Source organism: Amphiprion ocellaris, chromosome 6, assembly GCF_022539595.1.
Source record: "Amphiprion ocellaris isolate individual 3 ecotype Okinawa chromosome 6, ASM2253959v1, whole genome shotgun sequence".
Taxonomy (NCBI): domain Eukaryota; kingdom Metazoa; phylum Chordata; class Actinopteri; family Pomacentridae; genus Amphiprion; species Amphiprion ocellaris.
Window position 1 is genome coordinate 37,348,233 of NC_072771.1, and position 24,618 is coordinate 37,372,850.

At 39.7% G+C, this 24,618-nt stretch overlaps 2 protein-coding genes across 4 annotated transcripts; one reads left to right on the forward strand and one right to left on the reverse strand.

The window, feature by feature from the left end:
* Nucleotides 1-6,155: 6,155 nt before the first annotated feature.
* Nucleotides 6,156-13,817, reverse strand: hscb (HscB mitochondrial iron-sulfur cluster cochaperone). The gene is made up of 6 exons (XM_023293335.3): nt 13,318-13,817; nt 13,125-13,221; nt 8,786-8,875; nt 8,477-8,621; nt 6,562-6,609; nt 6,156-6,402 (listed from the first exon to the last, which is right to left on the reverse strand). Exons 1-6 carry the CDS (start codon nt 13,671-13,673, stop codon nt 6,308-6,310), a joined length of 831 nt encoding a protein of 276 aa, XP_023149103.1. The 5' UTR covers nt 13,674-13,817; the 3' UTR covers nt 6,156-6,307.
* A 3-nt stretch (nt 13,818-13,820) lies between these two features.
* Nucleotides 13,821-23,446, forward strand: lrrc8ab (leucine rich repeat containing 8 VRAC subunit Ab). 3 transcript variants are annotated; one of them, XM_023293333.3, is made up of 4 exons: nt 13,821-13,973; nt 14,503-14,706; nt 16,690-18,808; nt 18,938-23,446. In XM_023293333.3, exons 3-4 carry the CDS (start codon nt 16,697-16,699, stop codon nt 19,211-19,213), a joined length of 2,388 nt encoding a protein of 795 aa, XP_023149101.1. In that variant the 5' UTR covers nt 13,821-13,973; nt 14,503-14,706; nt 16,690-16,696; the 3' UTR covers nt 19,214-23,446. The 3 variants fall into 3 exon arrangements, with proteins under 3 accessions (XP_023149101.1, XP_023149100.1, XP_054867479.1); XM_023293332.3 differs by having other exon boundaries at nt 13,822-13,973; nt 14,503-14,625; XM_055011504.1 differs by lacking the exons at nt 13,821-13,973; nt 14,503-14,706 and adding an exon at nt 14,977-15,310.
* Nucleotides 23,447-24,618: the final 1,172 nt, after the last annotated feature.

The following is a 24,618-nucleotide window of genomic DNA, read 5'->3' on the forward strand; positions in this document are numbered from 1 at the left end:
AACCGATTGTCGGATTTAACAATAAGAAATTTGCATCCTAATAGTAGTTTTGGCAGTGAAGAGGTTAAAAATGTATATCCACATGCATTTAACAGACCGCAAATTTTTAGAGTCTGCCATGTGTCAAAGAGACCAGAAACGTACAAATATTAGGAAGAATAACAGCCGTCAAGCATGAAAGCAATCTGTGATGTGAGGAGAACCAGTGGGCAGCTGGGCTAAGGCCTGTATTACCAAGCAAGCTTAATGGGTTAGCCAGATATGTTGAGCCGAAAGCCAGAGCTGTCACAAACCTGCTACGTCACCATGGTAACTGATGCTGCACAGCTCACTTGGTCCCGAGGAGGTCCTGTTCAGAGTTTTGGATTGAAATTGGCTGTAAGAAGCATCTCCTTATAACCAGTTCAATTCATGACAATTCACTATGAGCAATACATATTCTCAGCTGGGGGAATACGTTACATCTGCAAACCTGTACATTAGTCATCCCACTCAATGAAGCTGTGCAGTTACAGTAGCTTAAACTGTATGTGCTGCATTGCCATGGGAACTGACATGCATTTAGTTGCAGAAAATGCAGAAATATGTTTGTATGTTTGGTCTTGATTTGCTGCCAAGTCTGTTTTCCACTGCTGGTGCTGCAGCTAACAGAACACAGATTAGAAAATTGATTAGTCTATGAATATTTATTATGAAGAATATTCCATAAAAAACATTACTTCCACTTTGATTTGGCCAAAAAACTCAAACAATTTCAATGTATCCTTCATTGTAGGACACCGTCAGTGAATGCATTTCCTCAATATCATGTTCACATAAGTGTGGTTTAAGGTTCGACAGCTCTAATGTGCAGCTGTCACAGCAGAAATAAGCAGCTGCATTCATAGTGTGCTGAGTGACAAACAAAAATACATATATTTACATGATTAACGGTTTTCCACCAGCATTCCTCTCCTGCATCACTCGCAATACCAGCGGCTTGTTTCCAGAATACATGTTTCCCTTCTTCATAGCCCTCCATTATAACAACCTGTTCCTCTTGGCTGAAGCAGGCAACACATAGTTGTGCAGAAGGAGGGTCACATGAGACTGAAGGAGAAAGCCTCAGTTAACAAAGAAACTGGAAAACCACCATCAAGATCTCAATAATCTCTGACTGGGGTTTCAGGTTTTGTTTAGTCGGCTTACATAAAGAAAGCCTGACTATCTTTAACGTGCCTAGTGAGTGACCCATGTTGTGAAAACGTTTGCCCTCACATGTCAGAATAAACTAATAATGGCAGTTTAATAGTGGAGTATTGGTACCTACAGTACCAGTAGTGGACAGGGATCAGCTGGTGTCAGTTTAACAGAAATCCACTGTTGGTGGTGCTGCAACTTCCTTTGTGATTGTTTCACACATTCAAATGTTCTCCAGACCAGGATTAGTTCCCATTTTTGCTCCACCTGGTGCCTGACTGGCTGAGAGATTGTCCTTCTCCCCGCCTACCCTTACCACTGATTGGACCGCCGCCCACTCCCATCCTCCAATCAGGCTGCAGCAATCACCACACCTGATTCAACCATTAGATGCATAAGTGGGTCAAAAATGACCCGATGAGGTTGTTTTCTTGCAATATCTATGTAATGAAAAGTTTTAATCATTTTATTTTCCAGCTGCTCCTCAAAAAACATGTTTTTGATATCATGCCATTAAAATTTTTAAGCTACCTTTAATACTTTTAAAGAAATTGCAATATTTGTATCACTACCCCAAGCTGTTTATCACTGACAATATCATCCAAGAGGTGATGCAGCGTACAAACTTGGAGGGATGGAGAGCAGCAACAGCTGGAGGAAAAGAGCAGAAAAGTGTCAACAGAATAGATGTTGACATTAATCTGTTGCTGTTCTGTGTAATAGTCTTCTTTTTCACAGATCAAAATGTTCAAAGTGTGTTATAAAGTGAAAAATAAACATATTTCAAACATGAAATCATTCTTGTGTGGACAAAAATATAATACAAACAATAATGCAATTTATTATTCTTAACCAAAATGACAAAAATGGCATAAAAACACATTTATTCTCATTTTTGACCCCCTTATGGAAGAGTGTAGGGTGCAATCTCTCATGCATCTGAGGGTTAAAGGTGTATTGTCCTTGTATAGTCTGAAACACTTGCTAGCACCTGGTGTTTTTCCTCACTGTCTAGCTCTAGCTGGTGTTGTCTTCATGTCTTATCAGAGGATAGTAGATGCTAACTGATTTGTTAATTGGTCTAATGAGGAGCTTGTCTGCTTGGAAACTGTGCCAGACTTTGCACAGTTAGGAGTTCATCTGTTAGGTACACTAGGAGCAAGAGTCCTCATACCTCAGTGTTGCAGTTTAGTGGTTTTCTTTTGTAGCCTTTTGATTTTATTTCTGTCACTGATTTTACAGCACCCGCAGGCCCTGTTTTATCTCGGCAGTTTCACCTCCTTTGTTTGTTAATTATATTACTGTGCAATCTATAAGCCCGCTAAACCGAAAAACAGCTGGTTTTATGTTGCTTCCCGTTACGCTTGCAGAGATGGGGTGTAACACTGACGCCACGCTTGACGCTGCCACATGGGGAGAAAGAGAGACGTGGCAGAGAGCAGACTAATTTAGAGGTTTGCCAACGTTATAATAGAACACTTGCGATGCACGGTTCAAATTTGTCGCTGACGGTGGATGTGTGCACCCAACGAACCGCACCAAGTATCAGTCTACTGGCTTAGACAGTACATTAAGAGCTCTATCATATCTCTGGGAACTTAATCCATCCATTAGCTATAGCTATCCACTTCATCCTACGGAGGGTTGCGGGCACCTGGAGCGTATTTCAGGGCGAGAGGAAGGGTTACAGGCTGGACAGGTTGCCAGTCGAATCGCACGTTTACACTCACACTTACTGCTAATTAACCTAACATGCATGTCTTTGGACTATGGGAGGACAGAAAACCCACACAGCCGCAGGGAAAACATGCAAACCCAACATAGAAAGATATAAGGTTCAAACCAGAATCACCTACAACCCCGTGCAGCCTGGAACTTATTCCTCTTGTCCAAAGGGAGCGCTGAACATGACCACATTTTACCTTAAAGATGCAGCAGTAAAGCACCTTCTCTTGATCTGTGCATGATGCACCCAGGCCTGAAAATGAGCTACACTGATAGAAAATGTGAGGACCCAATATCCTAACATGCTGGAGTTTATGCAGCCCGCACACCAAGATGAAAAATTATATGATACGAGGTAAAAGTAGCGGGGGAAAAAAGAACAACTCGCTAAATTACAGCTCCTGAGGAAGAGATGACTCCCTTATGCGACACGTTTTTGGAAGCACTGCTCAATATATCTGCTTTTTCATCCGAATTTCTGCCTTTAAGTCTCATAAAACATATGAAATCCAGCATTAACTTTTCCGAACCATCACTCACAAGAAATATTAAGCATAAATTCAGTGAAAAATTCAAGCTGCACGTTGCTCTTTAATGTGATTATGAGAACATTATGATTAAGGCACAGGTCACCCGAATGCATTAATCTTGTTATGATATTTATGTTAAGGTCATATGGAGATGATTAATGCTGCAGCTACGACATCCACTATTAGTCACCTTGTTGGAGGCTTATTTAGACACTTAACTCCACATGAAATTGTTCTCTACGGTTACAACACTTGCTCAATAATTAGACTTCTACACCTAGTCTTCATGAAATGACTGATTCGAGTTGAAGAAGACAACATCGACATTATAAACGGAGGATTCTTGATGTGTCAGAGCTGAAATTCAAAATACGCATCATCTATTATACAGTTCCAGATCAATAAAAGGATATATTTGGGTATTAATGCTCGTCTCGGTATCAAGTCCACAGCATCAAAGGAATGCTTTGCAATTCTGGGAGATACACATTTGTTTTCTTGCCGAGACTTAGACAAAAAGATATCATTTTCACATCCATCCTATACATGTTAAGCTACAGCCAGCAGCTGGTTAAGTTAGCTTAGGATAAAGATTGGTGAAATAAAGAAGAAGGATAGATTAGTTCAGTTGTAAATGTAACAAAACTCACTGTCCTGGCCAAGAAAACCCCAGCAATTACACTATTGTTCAAAAGTTTGGGGTAACTTAGAAATGTCCTTACTTGTGAAAGAAAAGCAGTTCTTTTTTCTCAATGAAGATAACATTAATCAGAAATACAGTGTAGACATAGTTAATGTGGTAAATAACTATTGTAGCTGGAAACAGCTGATTTTTAATGGAATATCTCCATAGAGGTACAGAGGAACATTTCCAGCAACCATCACTCCTGTGTTCTAATGCTACATTGTGTTAGCTAATGGTGTTGAAAGGCTCATTGATGATTAGAAAACGCTTGTGCAGTTATGTTAGCACATGAATAAAAGTGTGGGCTTTTGTGGAAAACATGAAATTGCCTGGGTGACCCCAAACTTTTGAACGGTAACGTAATCTTCAATATAGCTGCAAAAAGGTTAAACACTCAGTTTTTATATGGATCCAACAAACGAGATACAAAGCTGAGGTGCCGGTGTGCAAATTTGATACACTTAAGACGGATCTGGACTCTCCTGTTTCAATGCTTTACACAGAGAAAAGCAGCCGTTGACTGTAGCTTCACATTTAGGGGACAGATATGAGTGTGCTATCTGCTCATCTAACTCTCCAAACTGAATAAGCTTATTTCTTGTCAAAGCAGTGCAGTGACTATAATGACTCAGAGGGATTCTATTTACCAGGTCATGTAGACCTCTCCAGAAAATCTGAATTAACCCAGTGCACCGTAACCAGTAAACACTCCAGCAGCAGCAGTAAATTGTGTAGTGTGCCTAATGCTGACCCAACTCATTCCAGAAGCGGTCACATGTACCTACTTCTTCTGCCAAGCTTTCCCATCCAAGTCAATTTCACAGCTCGGCTGTAGCGAGTTTTTCCCTTTTTTCCCCCCTCCCTTTCGTTTCTTTCAAACTCAATTTCAAAGAGTTCTAGGAGACAGCAGTGGTCTCACTGTTGGTCGATCACATTTTCTCATTAAAGGCACCGTAGATGCCTTCTGATTAGGACATGAATAATAAACAACCCTGTTGTGGGAGAAGCCCCGTTTAATTCACTGTCCATCCAAGTGTATTAAGGAAACTGCTTCTCCTTAGTGAAAAAAACCCAAACGGTCTCAGACATATGACATTGTTGCTCTCGAGTTAATGAACAACCAATCAGAATGTGTTACAGCGGCACACTGCAAGGGAACAGAAAACAGCATCACTAATACACACAATATAGCTCAACGCCGGTGTGTCTCAAGTAACAGTTTTTCATATGATACTCGATCTATCAGGTTGAATGACTCCCTCCATATTTCAGAGTAGTTCCACCTCTATCGGTTTCTTGGATCAAAAAAACCTTGATGTGATTTGAGCTCCAATTTGCAAAGTAATTACAGAATATGACAGTTTTTCTTTGTGGTATTGGGGAAAAAAAGACAATTAAATTAGGTGAATGAATTTGTATTCTAATGCGTCCGTCAATGTGCTGCAGCACTGACACAGGGTCAACGTACATCCATTCATGAGCTCTAAATGACACAGATCACACATCTTTGGCTCATGAGGTAATCGTCATTCAGAGGGGTCCTCCTGATTATCATAGCATTAACGCCACACGAGAAGCCACCATTAATAATTCAGCACCTTCTCTTCCTCGGTTAAGGACTTCCTCTGGCCTCACATCCAGTTTGTACATGTCTTCTGCATGAGGATTGTCAAGGTGTTATGTCTCCACCTACAGGTAACCCGAGGAACTGAATCTTGCCTGTGTGTGTGTGTGTGTGTGTGTGTGTGTGTGTGTGTGTGTGTGTGTGTGTGTGTGTGAACCCCACTAGACAAAATGCTGAACTGATAGGCAGGATAATCATATAAACACTCTGAGCAGCATTTTAATCAGATCCAATTATAGATCTCTGTCATATTTAATGACACATTAGGTACAAGTGGATGTGATTAGGCTTGTGAAATCAGTGGAATTCATGGGAGATACTGTATGCATGTAATTGCAGCCACATATCTATACGGCTTTTAAATAGAAAAAATAGCAGATTAAGTACAAATCGCCATTAATTAGGGGGCGTATAATGTATTACAAGCAGAGTTTTATTATTCAAATTGAACAATAAAACGACATCCTCCCGAGACAGTTGTACAATAATGCAATTTGTGCAATTCTTCTAGAAAAGGTTTTTTTTTTTTTTTTTAAAGAAAAAGTGACACAGAGCAGAGGAAAATTACATGAATCCAGAAAGTTTTTCCTTCACTTTCTCCTCGATGTTTGCATAGTATTTCATTTGGCCGAGCAGCGCTTTGGCAGCCTGGAGCTCTCCTGATAAAAAAAAAAGAAACAGAAAGGAGGTTTAAAAGGAAGTTCAATCAATGACTCACTCGGTGACTTGAAGGGAGGATTCGGTGCAGATTACGAAACAAACAGAAGGAATAAACAGAGGAATGGACAGCGCTGAAGTGTGAGGTCTGACTACAATACCTTCACGGAGGGCGGCATCTATCTGCTCGGTCAGTTCTGCTAGTTTTCCTGTAGGTGAGGAGAAGACAAGTTCCAGTTCTGCATGTGTTAACAAGACGTGATACATAAGGAGCTTTTTATTTCTCAACAGCACACTTGCCTGCTTGATTTGAAGTAAACAAACCACGTTTAAAAAAAAATCAAAGAGGAGCCAACACAGTTTGATGTGTGCAGCATGTAGCACTAAATTGGATACAGTGGAATATTTTAGTTTACAAAATGGTAGAGATAAATATGTCATGTATTGAAGCTTTCGATCTTATTATTAGGCAACGAAGCCCCTTCTATAGTTGTAAACATCCGTTAGATTTTCACTGAGTCATTTTTGAAACTGTTTATGACTCAGCATTTTATCCACATCAGCCATCCACTGGGTTTTGTAATTACATTCTACAAAGAAGTTTTTATCATTCATGAACTCAACCTGGATTCAGATTGTCTGCATATGCAAACTTTCATGGTTGGTTTGTTTGGTTGCACTGTAAATGGGAACACCAGCAGCTCTTCTGTTGTATTTCTGACTAGACCGGCTCCTCGAGGAGTGTTGCCTCTCCTACTACACTGCACTTCATGTTGCCATAGCAATCACAGGTGTTTCCAGATCAGCCAGAGTTGAAATCTCACGGAGAACTACACTACTGTTCACAACTTTGAGGTCCCTTAGAAATGTCCTTATTTTTTTGAAAGATAAGCAGTTTTTTTCAATGAAGATAAATTAAATGAATCGGAAATCCGGTCTAGACATTGTTAATGTGGTAAATGACTATTGCAGCTGGAAACAGCTGATGTTTAATGGAATATCTCCATAGAGGTACAGAGGAACATTTCCAGCAACCATCACTCCTGTGTTCTAATGCTACATTGTGTTAGCTAATGGTGTTGAAAGGCTCATTGATGATTAGAAAACCCTTGTGCAGTTATGTTAGCACGTGGAGAAAAGTGGGAGTTTCATGGAGAACATGAAATTATCAGGGTGATCCCAAACTTTTGAACGCTAGTGTACCTTAGCGCCTCTGAACCTCAAAACCTGGCAGTGGGTTTGAAACGCGTTATTGTGTTTTGTTTTGGTTATAAATTGTCAGAATTACACTAATATCCAGAGCCAGAAATCGTAAAAACAGAAAGAATTGTCCAACTTTTAGCTTGCCAATAGTTTCTGAGCAAATAATCAACAATGCATAACCACATCTTGATTCAGAATGGTTATATTTCACTAAAATCTCATCAGCATACATGTTTCACTCAAAAATATTCCAAAAAAATACACCGTTTGCAGTAACTAGAATATGCAACAAGCCAAAAAAATTCTGCCTGCGCTCTTCTTTGCTGTCAAGCCATTGGTGACACAGCCCTGGTTAACAGCCACATAAACATAAATTTACAGACTCTTCAGGTGAGCTAGGCTGAACTGCAGGCTGTGTTTACACAGAGCAGAGAGGTGACAAGTATGGAAACAAATCTATAGTATGTAGAGCCGCCATTTAAAAAGGTTGCACGTTCTGATTGCATTTTTTTTTCAATTTTGGTAAAATAAATAATCAAAGGAATTCCAATTTAGTTTTTATTCCTGTTTGCATTATTTATGCAATTATAACAGTGTTGTATTTATTCCCTCTGCTTCTAGACATTGCTGTTCTGGTTTCATAGAGGTGTAGGACTTGGAAAATGAGCCCATGGTCAGTAAAAATGTGGCAAAAATACCTAAAAATTGGGTCTCAGCCAGTGTCCACTTCAGCCAAAAGGCAATTTTCATTATTTAAATCGTATCTTTCAATCATTTTTCGAAGGTCTGCAGCCAGAGTGAGAAATGTGCACAGGTACCTGTGTTACTTTATGATCAACAGTCACACAAGCAGAATTTCACATCAATCCTTACTTTTCGTGTCTTGGCCGATCTTATTGGCTTCTTCTGGAGTCTGTGTTTCATCGAGGGCCTCATTGATCTCCATCAGCTCCATCAGAAAGCCCGAATCAGCCCCAGTTTCAGTTCCCTCCTCTAGATGCATCCCCTGTAACTCCAGCTGAAAACATACGACATGAGTCCATCAGAACTCAGCCGCTCCTTTAAATGCACATCACTCCTCCTGACTGGCTAACGGCGGAGAACAAGCGATCAGACAGATGGCGCTCGCAGTTATGAAAATAGACTATTCATTAGAAGTTGAGTCGGGGATTTCAAACTCACCATATAAAGACCACGACTCAAAGGCTTAAGCAGAGTCGTGTATGCTTTGTTCACCAGAGCAGACTGGCTTTCTGAATACTCCAGTTCTATCTGCAAAAAGAGACCTCTGTTAAGTTCACTTCTAATGAATGCATTCATTAAAAAAAAAGGGAGAGACAATCTGTATTATGGTGATTTCCAACTCATATTACATGCATTTTGCAACAAGCAACATTCACAGTTCCGCATCAAACTGTGACAAAAGGGAATATCATCGGAGCTATTTTACACCTTGCCATCCCAATATACATCACTGTCAGATTTTTAAACGCCAAATCCTTGGTGATACTGACAATTATGTGTATGACATGCAGCTACTCTTTTGTAGTCTCGCAGTTTGGGACCCTTCAAGAGATGCAGGTGTGAGTTTGATGCGACAGATGTGTGGAAACAAGACAGGGAGGAAAATATCTTGGAAATGGTTGGCAGATTCGAGTACATTTTGCAGCTATCAGGTCTGTCAGCTCTTGTGAAAATCAATAGTCTCAAGCTCTGGCCCATGGGTCCATCATGCGAAGCTGTTTCTGTAATAACAACCAATGCAGTAGGTGGCTGCCTTGTAGCCTCGTATAGGTAATGAGTTTTCTATATATGATTAAGACCCCTGAGGCTGGAAGATGTCTAATTAAGAAAAAAATGGCCAGAGGTGGTGATAAATAAAACAGAATGAGTAGAATAATGGACAGGTTGTGTGTGTTGAAACCACCCAGACTCCCTCCCCTCTCTCTCTCACATTCTGCTGAGTTTAGCTTTCATATCATGACAACGTTCTGCATTGTGCTTCTCCACCTTAGTGTACAGAACAAATTACATGCACAGCGACACATCTCCACTCCACCTTGGATTCATGATGCTCATTCTCCCAAAACGCCATGCATTTTCCTTCATGCTCGACAATAGGGGCAAAATGGATAATGTGGAAAATGTACGACTATTTACCACGTTGTCGATTATCCTATACGTGCATTCAGCTTTAAACTGCTCAGACGCGCTGGGATGAGCCTTGTTTATTTCAGTGAAAGCTGCACTCGTCGAGATGTTCGTGTAAAATATACGCTTTGCTGTCTCATCGGCTTAACTGTGCTGCGGGCTGAATGTCATTTACCAAGTACCTCAAACCTACGTTTCCTCAAAAGATCTACTACAGATCCACTGCTGCACACTTATCCGTTGAAATCATACAACAACTGAGCAGCCTTGGTGGAGTACTGAGCTGTTTTTTTTTCTTGTTTCTACTGTATTTGACTATTAAACCGTATATTCAATATATGTAGTTTAAGAGGGACGGGTTTGTAACCTGATTTAAGTACAGTGACAAACTGATCTGCTGCTGTTTTACAAGAGAGTTTGTGAACTTTGCCGTTGCATTACTTGGACATGTCGCACTGCTGTTTACGCTACTTAATTTCCTCATTCACTGTTTATTTTTCTCATTTTATCACACTTTATGGTGCATTTTTCAATCTAGTACATTTTTATTCATAGCATATTTGACACTTTATTGTGCATTTTGTATCTTGGTGTATTTTTCTGTATTTATATCATACTTTATTGTGGTGGTGGTCACTTTACTCTTTCCGCTGGCTACTGCAGCAACAGAGTGTGCCCTTGAGGATCAGCAAAGTATGTCTATTCTATGCTAAATGGAGGATGAACCATACACAGAGATCACAGATCGCCAGTACAGCATTATTAAAGGCTGCCCTGTCGTAATTAAAACTATCGAAGACTATGTACCAACTCATGAACACGTCAGACAACAAAATAGTTTCAGTTCAAGTTTCTGCAAGTTCCTGTACAGACTGAAGGCTGCTGGTAATGGTCCATTTTGACCTGTCAAAAACTTTCTTGCCCACTTTCCAGGCGAGGCACAGTTAATTTCAAATGATACTAATGCCAATTCCCCAGCTCCAACACCATATGTTATGTAATACGTCCCATAATGCAAGTGGATATTTCCGTTTTCTAACTATGCATATAATTCAAACTCCAAATGTATAGTCGCTAGTCCCAAGTTGCGATAACTCCAAGAGCGTTACTATGAAAAAATCATGGTCATTTTCTTTCTAACTTGTCAAATCTCCTACAGAGGAGCAGACAAAACTGTTTTCACAAGCTGATTCTCTCCACTATTGACAGACCTGTTTGTGTAAAATCACTGGAGTGTCACTACAATATTAGAGTTTAATTAACAGATGCCTTTTTCTGACAGCCAGAGTATTAATATGCAAAGTTGCCAAGTGCAGCTTTCATACATTATTGTTTTAATACCAAAATGAATGTTTGCATACAGTATGAGTGCTTACACACCAAGATAAGTGCAGTTCATATCTATCTGTTGTATATTTAACTAGGGCTGAAGCGTTTCTCTGATAACAGAATCAGCAGCTATTTTGACAGTCAAATAATTGTTTCTGTCATGTTTTTGAGTAAAACTGGCAAATATTAATTGGCTGCAGCTTCTACATTGTGAGGATTTGATGTTTTTGTTGTCATGATGGGATACCTTTGGCTTTTAGTCGGTAATTGAATGTTTTATCATGCCTGCTGGAGGAAAATATAATGGGCATTTTCATTGCTTTTTTAATTTCTTATAAACAAATTATTACCCGAGTAATCAAGAAAATAATTGGCAGATAGAGAAAATAGTCATTAACTGCTGCCCTGTATTTAACCTTGCCCGCTACTTACTTTTGATCATCTGCCTAAATGGGCTTTTAAAGCTAAATTTGCATTTCAGTTTTTACGGCAGAGTTTCTTTGAGAAATGTGAGCAATTATTTCTTCCTAAAAACTGATTAAGTAAACCAGCTGTTAAAGACCCCTTCTGGTAAAAATCTAGTTTTTTACCTTGTTAACATGCCCATATGCTGTTTTTTTTGTTTTTTTTTTAATATATGCTACAAGACACATTATAAGTGAAACAAGCAGTTAATATCACAGCTGAGTAATTTAACTACAGTGCTCCAAAAATCACAGTGGTTCATACTTAACAAACTAAAGGATGAATCCTTTCAATTTGCAGGGTGGGGCTTTTTATATCATTAATGTTATACAGAATTGGTTTAAACATGTATGGCTGAATTACTCCAATACAACAACTGAGATTTACACATACTTTATTCATCCCCAGACGGAAGTTCTGTTGTCATTGTGCAGTAGTTTTACAGTGTAGGAGCACAACTCTAGGTGAGCTGGTGTGCTCGAGCTGCCGTGAGTAGCAGAGGGGTGGGTGGGAGATAGAGGTTGGTACTTCATAAATGTGAACAAAAGGAAGGAGGAAGAGCTATATCTGTTTCAGAGAATAAAATGATTATTGTCAGGAAAGAAAACAAAACAAAACATCACATCTAAATAAGTAATTTTGATATCAATGACCACAGAAGGGCTTTTCTACCACAGATTTACTCTGGTAGAGGATATAATATATTGTACACTACCATTCAAAAGTTTGAGGTCACCCAGACAATGTCATGTTTTCCGTCACCCATGTTTTCCATAAAAATCCACACTTTTATCCATGTGCTAACATAACTGCACAAGGGTTTTCTAATCATCAATGAGCCTTTCAACACCATTAGCTAACACAATGTAGCATTAGAACACAGGAGTGATGGTTGCTGGAAATGTTCCTCTGTACCCCTATGGAGATATTCCATTAAAAAACAGCCGTTTTACAGCTAGAATATTCATTTAATACACTAACAATGTCTACACTGTATTTCTGATTAATTTAATGTCATCCTCAATGAAAAAAACTGCTTTTCTTTCAAAAATAAGAACATTTCTAAGTGACACCAAACTTGTGAACAGTAGTGTAACACAGTTCCTAAAAACTGAATACAATTCAAAACATTAATACAATCTTAGGCAAACCAGTTCGAGGGTAATGTATATGCTGGTTTACTGGAACCACCTTCTTGATTACTTTCCTCTGATCTTTCTTCATCATTTTTGTAAAAAAAAAAAAAGTGCCTTTTTACCTGCTCAGTTGTTTATCTTCTGTTTATTTCCTAAAAATCTGCTTGTCTAGTCTTGAAATCATTCGTTTGATAGCTTAATATGAGGAGCACTGCCCTAAATGGCCTAAATTTGTCAGCGTTGTCCAACAAATCCATCTTTGTTACTTTGTCCTGAGTTATTTCCTTGGTCAAATCACAGTGAATCATGTTAACAAAAATAAACACTCAAGTGGCCTGATAGGGGCAAAAGGTCAGACCCAATTTCCTGCGTCACAGTAATAGATAAGCAAGCCTCATTTCATCAGCTGATCTCTATTCCCCTTCCATTCCTCAGCCTACCGGAGATTTCTGGCTGAAGTTGTCTGGATGAAGCGACCGCTGGAGCTGCAAATATCTTTTCTGCAGCTTTTGTGTGTCCAGCGTGAATGTGTAGTCACTGGAAAGAGGCAACACATGGCAAGATAAAACAGTTTGCTCACTGACGAACTCACAAACGCAGATAAAACATTAGGATATACTCGGGGATACTCACCAATCCATGATCTGGAAGTAGGATATCCCTTCTTCAGGGGGTTGGACCACTTTACATGACATACAGAAGAATGCAGGTTTTTTCTCAAAAAGCTGATTGCATTTCCAGCAGTTCCGTTTAATCTGACTTATACTGTAATTCCTCAGTGAAGGGATGTAATTAGTGTAGCAAAACAGACCATTTTCCTTTGTCAAAGCTGTAAAGTTCATGTCACTCTGCCATGTGTCCTTCTTGTGTAAGCTAGTGGACATACAGTGTCCTGAACATGTAACAGACAGCCGGTTCACCAGCAGCCGGTTTGGGTGAAGCAGAGCTCGGAAAGAGCGTACAATCCGCAGCGAGTTCACTGACAACATTTCTGAAATTAAAATCCACCGTTTGCTCCGGAACAAGCAAAAATCACTTCATAAACAAACGCTCCCGTTAAAAACATTGGCATCTCCGTAGCGGAAATTGAGCTCTTCTTCTACGTTTAGTTTAAGCGTCACAGCGCCCCCGCTCGGGTCGCTGGCGGCGCACAGCGAGCTCTCTGGATGCTACTGGAAATACAAAACAACACCGAGCTAGCTCATCTGCTAGCCACAGCAAACACAACCTTATTTTAACTATACGTTTTTAGGGACACGTTATATTTGGACGCGGCACCACCATACGAAGTAAGTCGAACATTCAAGCTATTTTTTTGTTAGAAACTTTCGTATTAAATGCGGCGTTTAGTGGGATGTAAACTTCCGATAACAGAAAGCTTAGCTCACCCGGCTCGTAGCAGCATAGCTCAGTTCGCTAGGGTTTTTTTTTACTTCAAAAACATCATTGTTTGTGGTTGGTGCTGACACTAAAGGCAGCTCGTCGTCAGATACTATCTCAAAAATAGTGCGTGAAGTAATTTAAAGATACACAGAGCGAACCCTCCTGCTTTAACTTTTGGTTGAGTAGCTTGCTCTGCGAGCTAGCCAGATGACAAAGACATCCCATGCTAACGTCACCGGCGGTGACTGATGGATAGTCTGTACAAATATTTAATTAACACACGTCTCTTTGTGACACTTAATAATAAATGGCTGTTCATGATAAAATATGGGGTTAAAAGACAGCTTCTGTTACTTTGTTTGCAAAAGGATGCCACTCTTAAATAAGCGAGAAAATAGCACTAACCTAATTTACATCTCCCAATGTCTTTTTCAGATCTAGTCAACCGTCTGGCGATGAGAGGGGCAATGGTTCATGAAGACTTTTGGATACACAAAGAGTGGCTGGTCCACAAGGGACATCATCAGGCTCTGGGGCACAGATAACACCTCCAAACTGGCGAGTATTTCAGTCACAGGGTGGACTTGTTGCTGTTATATCATCCGTCCATCCAGGCTGCTTCATTGGAATCGTTGTTAGGTGTGTGAAAAGTTCCTCTGAACTGGGGCCAGTGTAAATATGCATATTTGGCCAAGGATCAGACTAGGCGTCTCGACTCCTCGCCTTTACAGTTTCCGAACAAAGTGCAAGCTGTGATGAATGCCAAGTCTTGATTCTTGTTGTGTGTATGCGTGTGTGTAGGTGTGTGTCTTTTTTTTTGGGGGGGGGGGGGGGGGGGCAAAAGGTGACAGTAGAGTGTTCCAGAGAGACACTGGTTGGAGACAGTGGCTTCTATAAGGTAAACAGGATCTCCTCCTGAAGGTCGAGGGAGGTGCTTCTCAAGGCCCCCACAGACAATGCTCTGGGTATTATTAACGGAAATGGCTAAGAATAGAGAGCAGGGGAGCAAGGTGGCTCCTCTGGCGGTCGTGTTGTTTGGGTTAAACAAGCCAGAACGGAACATCATCTTTAGAAGAGTGACTTCTCGAGCTTACATGCTGGGTGTGGCGCACTCGCACAAGGCAAGGGGTTGATTTAGAGGGCTTTAGCTGGCTCTGATGTGCAGCAGAGGTAAAAGAGAGTAGCTGTGGATCGCTCTTGACTGTTTTATGCATGGAGTTGTTGCACTTTAAAGCCTGGATTTGTAAGTAAAAACTGTTTTTCAAGTCCATTGGGAGCATTTTTGTTTGTTGTTTCACAAAAGCTCCAAGTTATGTAACATTTAACGACAACAGCTCGGAGTTGCTACTTCGCTGCATCTTACTGTCTACGTGTCAGGTGTAGATTAAAATTGCATGGATGCATAAAAGCTTTAAACCCTAGGTGAGCAGTGGATAAAAGGTTTACTTGGGTCAATGTGTGTTTGTTTTACAACGTTGATGCAGGTCGTGATTTAATTCTGTAAAATACATAAGTGTGGTATTGAATAAAATACCCGGAAAAGAATGTGTGGTTTTCTGTTAATCCAACAAATTAAAGCCCAGTGAACAATGAATTATTGCACTGACGCATTTTTCATGTGAAGCAGTTTTGATTTGCAGCATTATCCGCTTTAACCCAACACACATGTGAGTGGTACAGATGCCTCAAGTTTGTTTTCTCAAAGTATGTATTGTTGTAGCACCAAATGCTCATGATGGAGCTGCTCAGTTTCCCTGGATGAGTATCATTAGGGATGCATAGGTTGTTGTCTAAATGCCTATGACAATCCTGCGTTGCTGTGCCTTTGTCTCTGTGCAACAGTGTAAATGTACAGACTTTACTGTGTCAGAATATTATGAAATTTACCGCTCTGATTAAGTGTTGCAATTACCATCAGAAGAGAAAGGTGGAGTTTGTCTATCCTTGCTAATTAGGCTGCTGATGAAAAGCTGACGTGTTGTTTTTATATGATTAAGCCAGTGTGGGGTTGTTATTCTCTTAATTTGCTCATTTATTATGTTTATTACCCGCATACATATTCAGGGCAGCTGTCTCTTTGCCTGCGTGTTATCCGTCTTTTTTATTCTTTTTCTTCGTGGGCACAGCCGATTAATTCTTCACGCATATCTCGCAGGGCGTAAATTAAAATGCAGACAAATTAACTTTATATTTTATCGATGACTAGTTTGCCATTTGGCCGCAACATTTGAAACACAATGTCCAGTATGACACCCCTCTTGAAAGCAAGATTGATTGTGCCTGTTTAAGAATAATTAAATCAATAACAGGGTAACCCACTCTGTAAAGTCCAACAGGAAATTCTTTGTCACAATTGCTCTTTCATTACTCGTAGCAGCTTTCAAATTAACCATCTGAAATGTTCTGATGTATGACCTTGTTAGTTAGCACTATAGTATTGATTTGTCAGCTTGGTGTTGTTGTACAGGGAAAGGTTGTTCAGGCATTGGAGGGAGAGAGCCTTTTATTTTTCATTTTCCAGAAAGCTCTGTACTGTTTTGATGCTTGATCAGGTTATTATATTCAGTCTATCACTGGTGCACGGTTTCTGATTATGTCCTCAACTCTTGTGCTCTCCCACAGATAAACCATGATCCCCATCACCGAGCTGCGGTACTTTGTGGACACTCAGCCAGCGTACCGCATCCTGAAACCATGGTGGGACGTGTTCACCGACTACATCTCCATCGTCATGCTCATGATTTCTGTGTTCGGGGGGACGCTGCAGGTCACCCAGGACAAGATGATCTGCCTCCCCTGCAAGTGGGTGGTGAATGAAACCTGCAAGAAGAACTTTAGCTCCAACATCCCCACATCGCTGTTCTTGGAGCCCAAAGGAATCCAGTACGATCTGGACCGCCACCAGTACAACTATGTGGATGCTGTGTGCTATGAAAACAGGTTGCACTGGTTTGCCAAGTATTTTCCTTACCTAGTATTACTTCACACCCTTATTTTTCTAGCTTGCAGCAACTTTTGGTTTAAATTTCCTCGGACTAGCTCCAAACTGGAGCACTTTGTGTCCATCTTGCTGAAATGCTTTGACTCTCCCTGGACTACTAGGGCGCTGTCGGAGACAGTGGTTGAAGAAAGCGATCCAAAACCAATGAAAATGAATGGCTCAATGGACCACAAAGAGTCCGTTATCAGCGAGGACGTAGAAGCAAGTGTTCCTATGCTTCAAAGGACAAAGACACGCTTTGAGCAGGGAATTGTGGATAGAACAGAAACTGGAGTTTTGGACAAGAAAGAGGGCGAGCAGGCAAAAGCTCTGTTTGAAAAAGTGAAGAAGTTCCGCATACACGTGGAAGAAGGAGACATTGTGTACAGACTGTACATCCGTCAGACCATTATCAAAGTTATCAAGTTTATTTTGATAATCTGTTACACAGGGTATTACGTGCACGATATTAAATTCAGTGTTGACTGTTCTGTAAATATTGAGAGCCTGACTGGTTACAGCGTGTATCGTTGTGCTCACCCACTGGCTACACTTTTTAAAATCCTAGCCTGTTTCTACATCAGCTTAGTTGTGGTGTACGGTCTGATCTGCATGTACACGCTTTGCTGGATGCTTCGGCGCTCTCTCAAGAAGTACTCCTTTGAGTCCATTCGGGAAGAGAGCAGCTACAGCGACATACCCGATGTGAAGAATGACTTTGCATTCATGTTGCACATGATAGATCAGTATGACCCTCTGTACTCCAAGCGCTTTGCCGTGTTCCTCTCCGAAGTAAGCGAGAATAAGCTGAGGCAGCTCAACCTCAACAATGAGTGGACACTGGACAAGCTCAGGCAGAGGATAACAAAGAACTCTCAGGAGAAGTTGGAGTTGCACCTTTTCATGCTGAGCGGCATTCCGGATACAGTGTTTGACCTAATGGAGTTGGAGGTTCTTAAACTGGAGCTAATCCCAGACGTTACCATTCCCCCGATCATTGCCCAGCTGGTCAACCTGCGAGAGATGTGGCTTTATCACACCCCAGCCAAAATCGAAGCTCCTGCTTTGGCTTTTCTGCGTGAGAACTTGAAGTCTCTGCACATTAAATTCACTGACATCAAAGAAATTCCCTTGTGGATCTATAGTCTGAAGAATCTCAGTGAGCTTCATCTGACGGGAAATCTCAGCGCTGAGAACAACCGTTACATTGTCATTGATGGACTCCGGGAGCTCAAGAGGCTCAAAGTTCTTCGTCTGAAGAGCAATCTCACCAAGCTACCTCAAGTGGTGACAGACGTGGGCATGCATCTGCAGAAGCTTTCCATCAACAACGAAGGCACTAAGCTGATGGTGCTGAACAGTCTGAAGAAGATGGTGAACCTGACAGAACTAGAGCTCATCCGCTGTGATCTGGAACGCATTCCCCACTCAATCTTCAGTTTGCACAACTTGCAGGAGATTGATCTGAAGGACAACAACCTGAAGACGATTGAGGAGATCATCAGCTTTCAGCATCTTCATCGGCTGGTCTGCCTTAAGCTCTGGTACAACCAGATCGCCTACATTCCCATTCAGATCGGCACCCTGACGAACCTGGAGAAGCTGTACCTGAACAGGAACAAGATTGAAAAGATTCCCAGCCAGTTGTTTTATTGCCGCAAGCTGCGCTTCTTGGACCTGAGCCATAACAACCTAACCTACATCCCACCAGACATCGGTTTCCTGCAGAATCTTCAGTACCTGGCTGTGACAGCCAATAGGGTGAGTGTACATTTGATTTTTATCCTCTTGTATTTGATTGAAATAATTAATCTGCCACTGAAAATTTGCAGATTCAAATTCTCATCTCGTTCTTCCTGATCCCAACACTCTCCGTGTCTTAAAATATAGATCGAGAGCCTGCCTAATGAGCTGTTTCAGTGCAAGAAGCTTCGCACTTTGAACTTGGGGAACAACTGCCTGCAGTCTCTGCCATCACGCTTTGGAGAGCTGACTGCGCTGACACAACTAGAGCTGAGAGGAAACCGTCTGGAGTGTCTGCCCGTGGAGCTGGGAGAGTGCAGACAGCTCAAGAGAACTGGTCTCGTTGTGGAGGAGGACCTGTTCAACACGCTGCCCACGGAGGTTAAAGAACAGTTGTGGAAAGCGGACAAAGAACAAGTTTGAACCACTCTGCATCTGTGAGTTAAAACAGATTCTGACCAACTGAGTCTGGATGCAGGAGGAACTCCCCATGAGTGTCCCACAGGCTTGTTAAAGCAGGAATGAGTCCCGCTGCAGCATCCTGCCATTAAGGTCGGGTAATGAGAACCAGTGCCAGTTCCATAGAACCAAAATACTGATTCTGGCAGCTTCTGGTTGTTCTCTTAGTTTATTTGATATTGTTATTCCTTTACAAACAACTTCTCAGGCCTTTACATTATAACCCAGTAATGATGCTTTTTAGCAATAATGTAGCAGTGCCATTGTGATCAAAAAAACCATGTGTTTACATTTTATGCTTCTCAATTATGGTATAGAAGTCAAAGTATGCAAAACTGTGGGCCAGCTTTTGCTAAAAACAGCCAGTTCTGGATTAATTAAGATTTAATTAAAATAATCTTTCGAGGACTGTTGCTTTGAAGGAACAAATTAGAGAGCAAAAATGACTCTTTATTTCTGTCTACAGATGATATTCAAAACTGTAGCTGTCACTGATTCCAGTTGTTTTGAGCTGCTATTGATTCAACATGCAAATTAGTTAATTAGGAAATCATGAAAGTAAGATAGAGTCTCTCTTGTTTGGAAAAATTAAGCAGGAGTTCTCTCACAATGTTTGACAGTTGATCTGATTTGGTTATCAGATGTTATATTTTTATATAGGCAGTGACAGTACAAATCAAAACCAAACTATAAAGGAAAGTTAGCAGTCCTGTTATCTAAGCCAGTCAGACACAACTTTTAACACTCTATCCGTCGTCCAGTAGTGACATGAGCTGAATTAAAACTCTGCTGGTCATCGTTTTTCTGCTCTACAGCAATGACCTTCAAATACCCCCAGAGCTCGGCTCGACACCGATGTGAAAATCTTGAAAGTATGAGGGGAATTCACAAACCAGAGATTACTCATGACGGGTGAAGTCAAGGAAGGTGATGACAAGACTGTTAGCGGTGCAAGTGCTGAGACGTTCGATATTTATATGAGTGCGATCCTTGCGTGGAGTCGGTTTGACAGAGTGGAGGGATTATTGGCTCTTTGGGGGGGAAGATGTGTGTTTGACCCAGCGCGTGAGGAAAAGCAATTATTCTACTGAACGCTACTCACTGGACCAGCATTGCAATTACATTAGCGAAGCATCCCATCAGGATAGCCGACCCTCACCACAAGTATACTTTTCAGTTGAGTAAAATCTATAAAATGGCCACGCTGCGTTTATATATATATTTTTATCTTTGCAATGAATTGCACAAAACAACATGAAGAGATCTGAGGAAAATGCTGAAAAGGTTTTGAATGAGAGGTCGGAAGAATTCAGATGAAGTTTGTGTAAAATAACACAGTACTGACTAATGGAATGGAGTCTCCAAATATTGGTATTACGATTGAAACAGATGTAGAAACACTAGATCGGTTTATTGATATTAAATCAACCACTGGTCCACTTGTATGAACTTATAGTTTAGAATTAATGTCCACAAATAAGTAATCTGTTTTTTTAACACCTGGCCTTGTTTATTATAGCGTTGTAATCAGATTTTTCTACCTTGATAGGGTAGTCCTCTTCGTTTTATCTTGCTGAACTGCATTACCCAGAATTCAGTGCAATGTTCTGTGCAAATGTTCACCTCTGTGTGAGATAGCAGCCATCTTTAATGTTAAATATTTAAATTGCTACACATTAAACTCAGAGGGCTGGGGTTATTATTTAATTTTATTATTTTTGTGCTGGTGTAGAAGAATAGTGCACTAGTGGCCACTTTTGACAAGCTAACTGAGGTGAAATTTGATGAAAAAACATTCCATTTAATGAAAAGAAGAAATTGTCAATCATAGGAATTAAATTATTCCTTTTATTCTGAAAGATTTTCTGTCAGATTAGTTGCCTTAACTTTATTTTTTTTCCTTTTAATGTTGTGGATTGGTTTTTTTTTTAGCATTTGTATGGATGAACATTAATTATTGTAGTTCTGGCCAATATTTTGATGCAATTATTTGTCCATAAAGATGCACTAAACTACTCCGCTCCAAATTACAATGTGAGCATCAGGACAGATGTGCTGTTGGTTTTATGTTTTGCTCTACTGTTTCGTTTGATTACAAGTGATCAGTGAGGCTTTTTTCAGTTGTAACCTCACCTTGTGACATTATTTAAAATACAGCTACCCAATTTCAAGTTTCCATTTATTAACCAGGGTCACTATGTGCTGCTGACAACGACCACAGCTGAAGTCGGAAGGGATGAAACATTAAAAGTCACTAAAACTTTGACCGAGCTGTTGTGTTTAGAGCTTATTATTGAAGATGCACACTTATTTTTGGAAAGGAAGTAGAGCTTTTTTGTTTTTGTTTTTGTGTTTGTTTTAGATGCACCACTTGCAGGAACCTGGAATAAAAAATGAAAAATTTTATTCAATAACAAAAAAAAAATCAAAAGCCAAAATTACAAATTAATATCTTGACATACTTATTTTGACTTAAACTGCATATTTTAAATCATCAAAGCCTCAGACATTTTTTTTATTTTTATTATTATTATTATTATTATTATTATTATTATTATTATTATTATTATTATTATTATTATTATTATTATTATTATTATTATTATCATCATTACTGTCCCTGTTTGTGTTTATTTTTAGAGCAAAGCTAAATAGTTCTGGCCTGAGAGTGACTTCTCAGGAGTTGTGTTTTGCAACAGTAAGCAAACTAATACTTAAAAATACGGAATTCGAAATCAGTGCACAGCTCCGATACAGCACAAGACATAAGAAGGGGTTCTTTTGTTCACCCTGAGATGGAAAAAATATCAGTTTATGTTTTAATAAACCTAAGAAATCCTGGACAGTAGCAATATACAGAATAGGCACTTGACTGAAAAGCATAGAAATAGTTTAAGCTATCTGCTTCAGTAACATGTTTAACTATGCTATAATGTGCAATATTGCCTTTTATTTCAACCATATAGAGGTTAGAAGTGAGTAGTAGTTTTCTAAATGTGCATCGGCATTTTCCTTGCGTCACATTGTTTTTACTCCAGACTTTAAAGTATATTAGAGGAGATTTTTTGGGTCCTAGAAAATGCTTTTGCACTAGAGCACCTCACTCACAGGCTACATTTTAATGCAAATGATGGAATACAACACATGCTTTTTTTTCCAGCTACAGGAAGGTTCAACTGAGTGACTGCCAGCCATGAGATTAAAATGGTATTAGTATTTGAGCTTTATTCTCTAGAACTACTCATGGAAAAACAAATTGATTTTGGTCCTTTAATGTCCCAAGTGGAGCGTTTTGAGAATACGTCAGCAATACACCTCAGTTTAAGACAATCAGCTGTTCTAATTAAGAAATGTAAAGTGTTGCACTGAGTACTGCAAAGAAGTGGTCAGTACTTAAAAAATACATTGTGTAGGTTGCTAGTAAAGTGGTATCAGTAACTAGATTAGGTTTTTGTCTCATAGTTATTGTTAATCTTTAGTTTTCTGTATTTTCCTCCTTTTTTTGGACTCATTTATGTTCCCCTTTTGACAGCTATTAGTATTATCATTATAGTATAACAAAATTTCTCAGGAAACCAGCTAGTACTCACTTATTTTTTGAGTTGATTGCCTATTTTTTTATTACACCTGGTATTTTTATTAATTTAAACAGTTGTGATAACATTTTTATATGCATATTTGTATACGTTCTTTTCTAGGTTTGGTGTATTTAATATTGGCTGCTGGTTTAAAAACAAAATGTGTTTTTAAAAGAGAAACCACTCAGTTTTAACTTTGATTCTGTGTTTTATGACCATGTGTTAATTGAGCTGTACCACGTCAGAGTTGTGTCTTCATTGTGAGTCGTGCAGGTGAAGTGTGTGTGTGAGTGTGTTCAGTGTTTTGTAGGTTTGCATGATGGAACTTTCTCACATCCCTCATTTCCCATGTTTGTTCTTTGTCCACTTAAAAATCGTTAATTTGGGTACAGCATTAGTTTCAGTGTTCCCAGATTCATTTACAGTCATAAAAGATACACACATTAGGTTTCATGCAGTTTTTTGTTGGGTTATTTTGCCAAAAAAAAGGGTATTTTCATGAAAAGAAAATCATCAATACAACAGTACTGAACCATGCAGCCTGTTTGAACACGTGTCTCATCCTCTCTTGTACACTGTCCACTAGGGTAAGAAAATAAAAAATAAGTGGTTGACAAAATTTGTCTTGTTTTCTGGGCATTGGTGCTGGATAAGAAACTGCTCAATGTGGTAGTTAAAATGTTTATTTAAAGAGCTTTTACCGGTTTTAACAGACGACATCACATCACATCTATCCTGGCTTCCCTCTACTGGCTCCCTGTTCCTTTTAGAATTCATTTTAAGATTTTACTGATCACTTCTAAAGCTCACATCAAGCTACATTTGTGATCTGTTGACCCCTTAAGAGCCTGCTGACAGCCTTAGATCCTCAGGTGGATCCTTTCTGATCATTCCAAAGTCGAAGCTTAAATCTAAGGGTGACCAAGCTTCCTCCATCAGGACCCCTTGACTTTGGAACTTTGCAGCGTCAGTAACTTCTTTTAGATCATTTTTGAAAACCCACTTTTGTAGACTTGCTTTTATGTGAAGTTTACTTTTAGCTTTAATTATTTTTAGTGCTTTATTTTGTAATATTTCCTGTTTATTTTATGTGTTCTCTCTTGTTTTAATTTTAGCTTTAATTTTAACTGCCCAGTTCTTTGATGTGATGTCATTTTTAATTACTCCACCAAGGAGCGTTGTGGAGTTATGTGACGATCGGCGTAGTTTGTCCGTCTGTCTGTCTGTTAGCAATATTATTCAAAAATGGACCAACGGATTTGTATGAAATTTCCAGGAAAGGTCAGAAATGACACAAGGATGAAGTGATTAGATTCTGGCAGTGATGCGGCTTATAGTCTGGATCCACAGATTTGTTAAAGATTTCTGTATCATTGCCAGAAAGCGGCACAGCGTCACTGTAACTATGACAACAAGTGAACACTACGTCAGCTACCTGCTGATTAACACATGATTGAGATCCTAGTACAAATCTATCACTGAGGACTTATCAGGACTTATCTGACAGAAATTATATGAGCAGCCTTGGCGGAGGATTGCGCTCTCTGAGTGCTTTTCTTGTTCTTTAATTCTCCATTTTTTCGATTTTTAATTTCTAACTTTTAACCCTCCATCTTATTCTCTTAATTTTTAAACTGCCTTGTTCCTTTGTTTGATTTGCATGCTAATCTAGCTAATTATTCACTCACTTATTGTCATTTTTGCTATTTATTTTAATTGACTGCTGTGCCTTGTCTTCTTATGTCTTGCTTGATTGTCTGTGTTGCATGTTTTGACTGTCAAAGCACCCTG

Excerpts from the sequence above, each read along its gene's own strand:
- hscb (XM_023293335.3), bottom strand. The coding sequence starts at position 13,673 with ATGTTGTCAGTGAACTCGCTGCGGATTGTACGCTCTTTCCGAGCTCTG. Across the intron at positions 13,222-13,317 it reads TACTTCCAGATCATGGATTG|TGACTACACATTCACGCTGG; the intron begins GTGAGTATCCCC and ends GCCTCTTTCCAG. Across the intron at positions 6,610-8,476 it reads GATCGGCCAAGACACGAAAA|GAAAACTAGCAGAACTGACC; the intron begins GTAAGGATTGAT and ends CCTCACCTACAG.
- lrrc8ab (XM_023293333.3), top strand. The coding sequence starts at position 16,697 with ATGATCCCCATCACCGAGCTGCGGTACTTTGTGGACACTCAGCCAGCG. Across the intron at positions 18,809-18,937 it reads TGGCTGTGACAGCCAATAGG|ATCGAGAGCCTGCCTAATGA; the intron begins GTGAGTGTACAT and ends CTTAAAATATAG.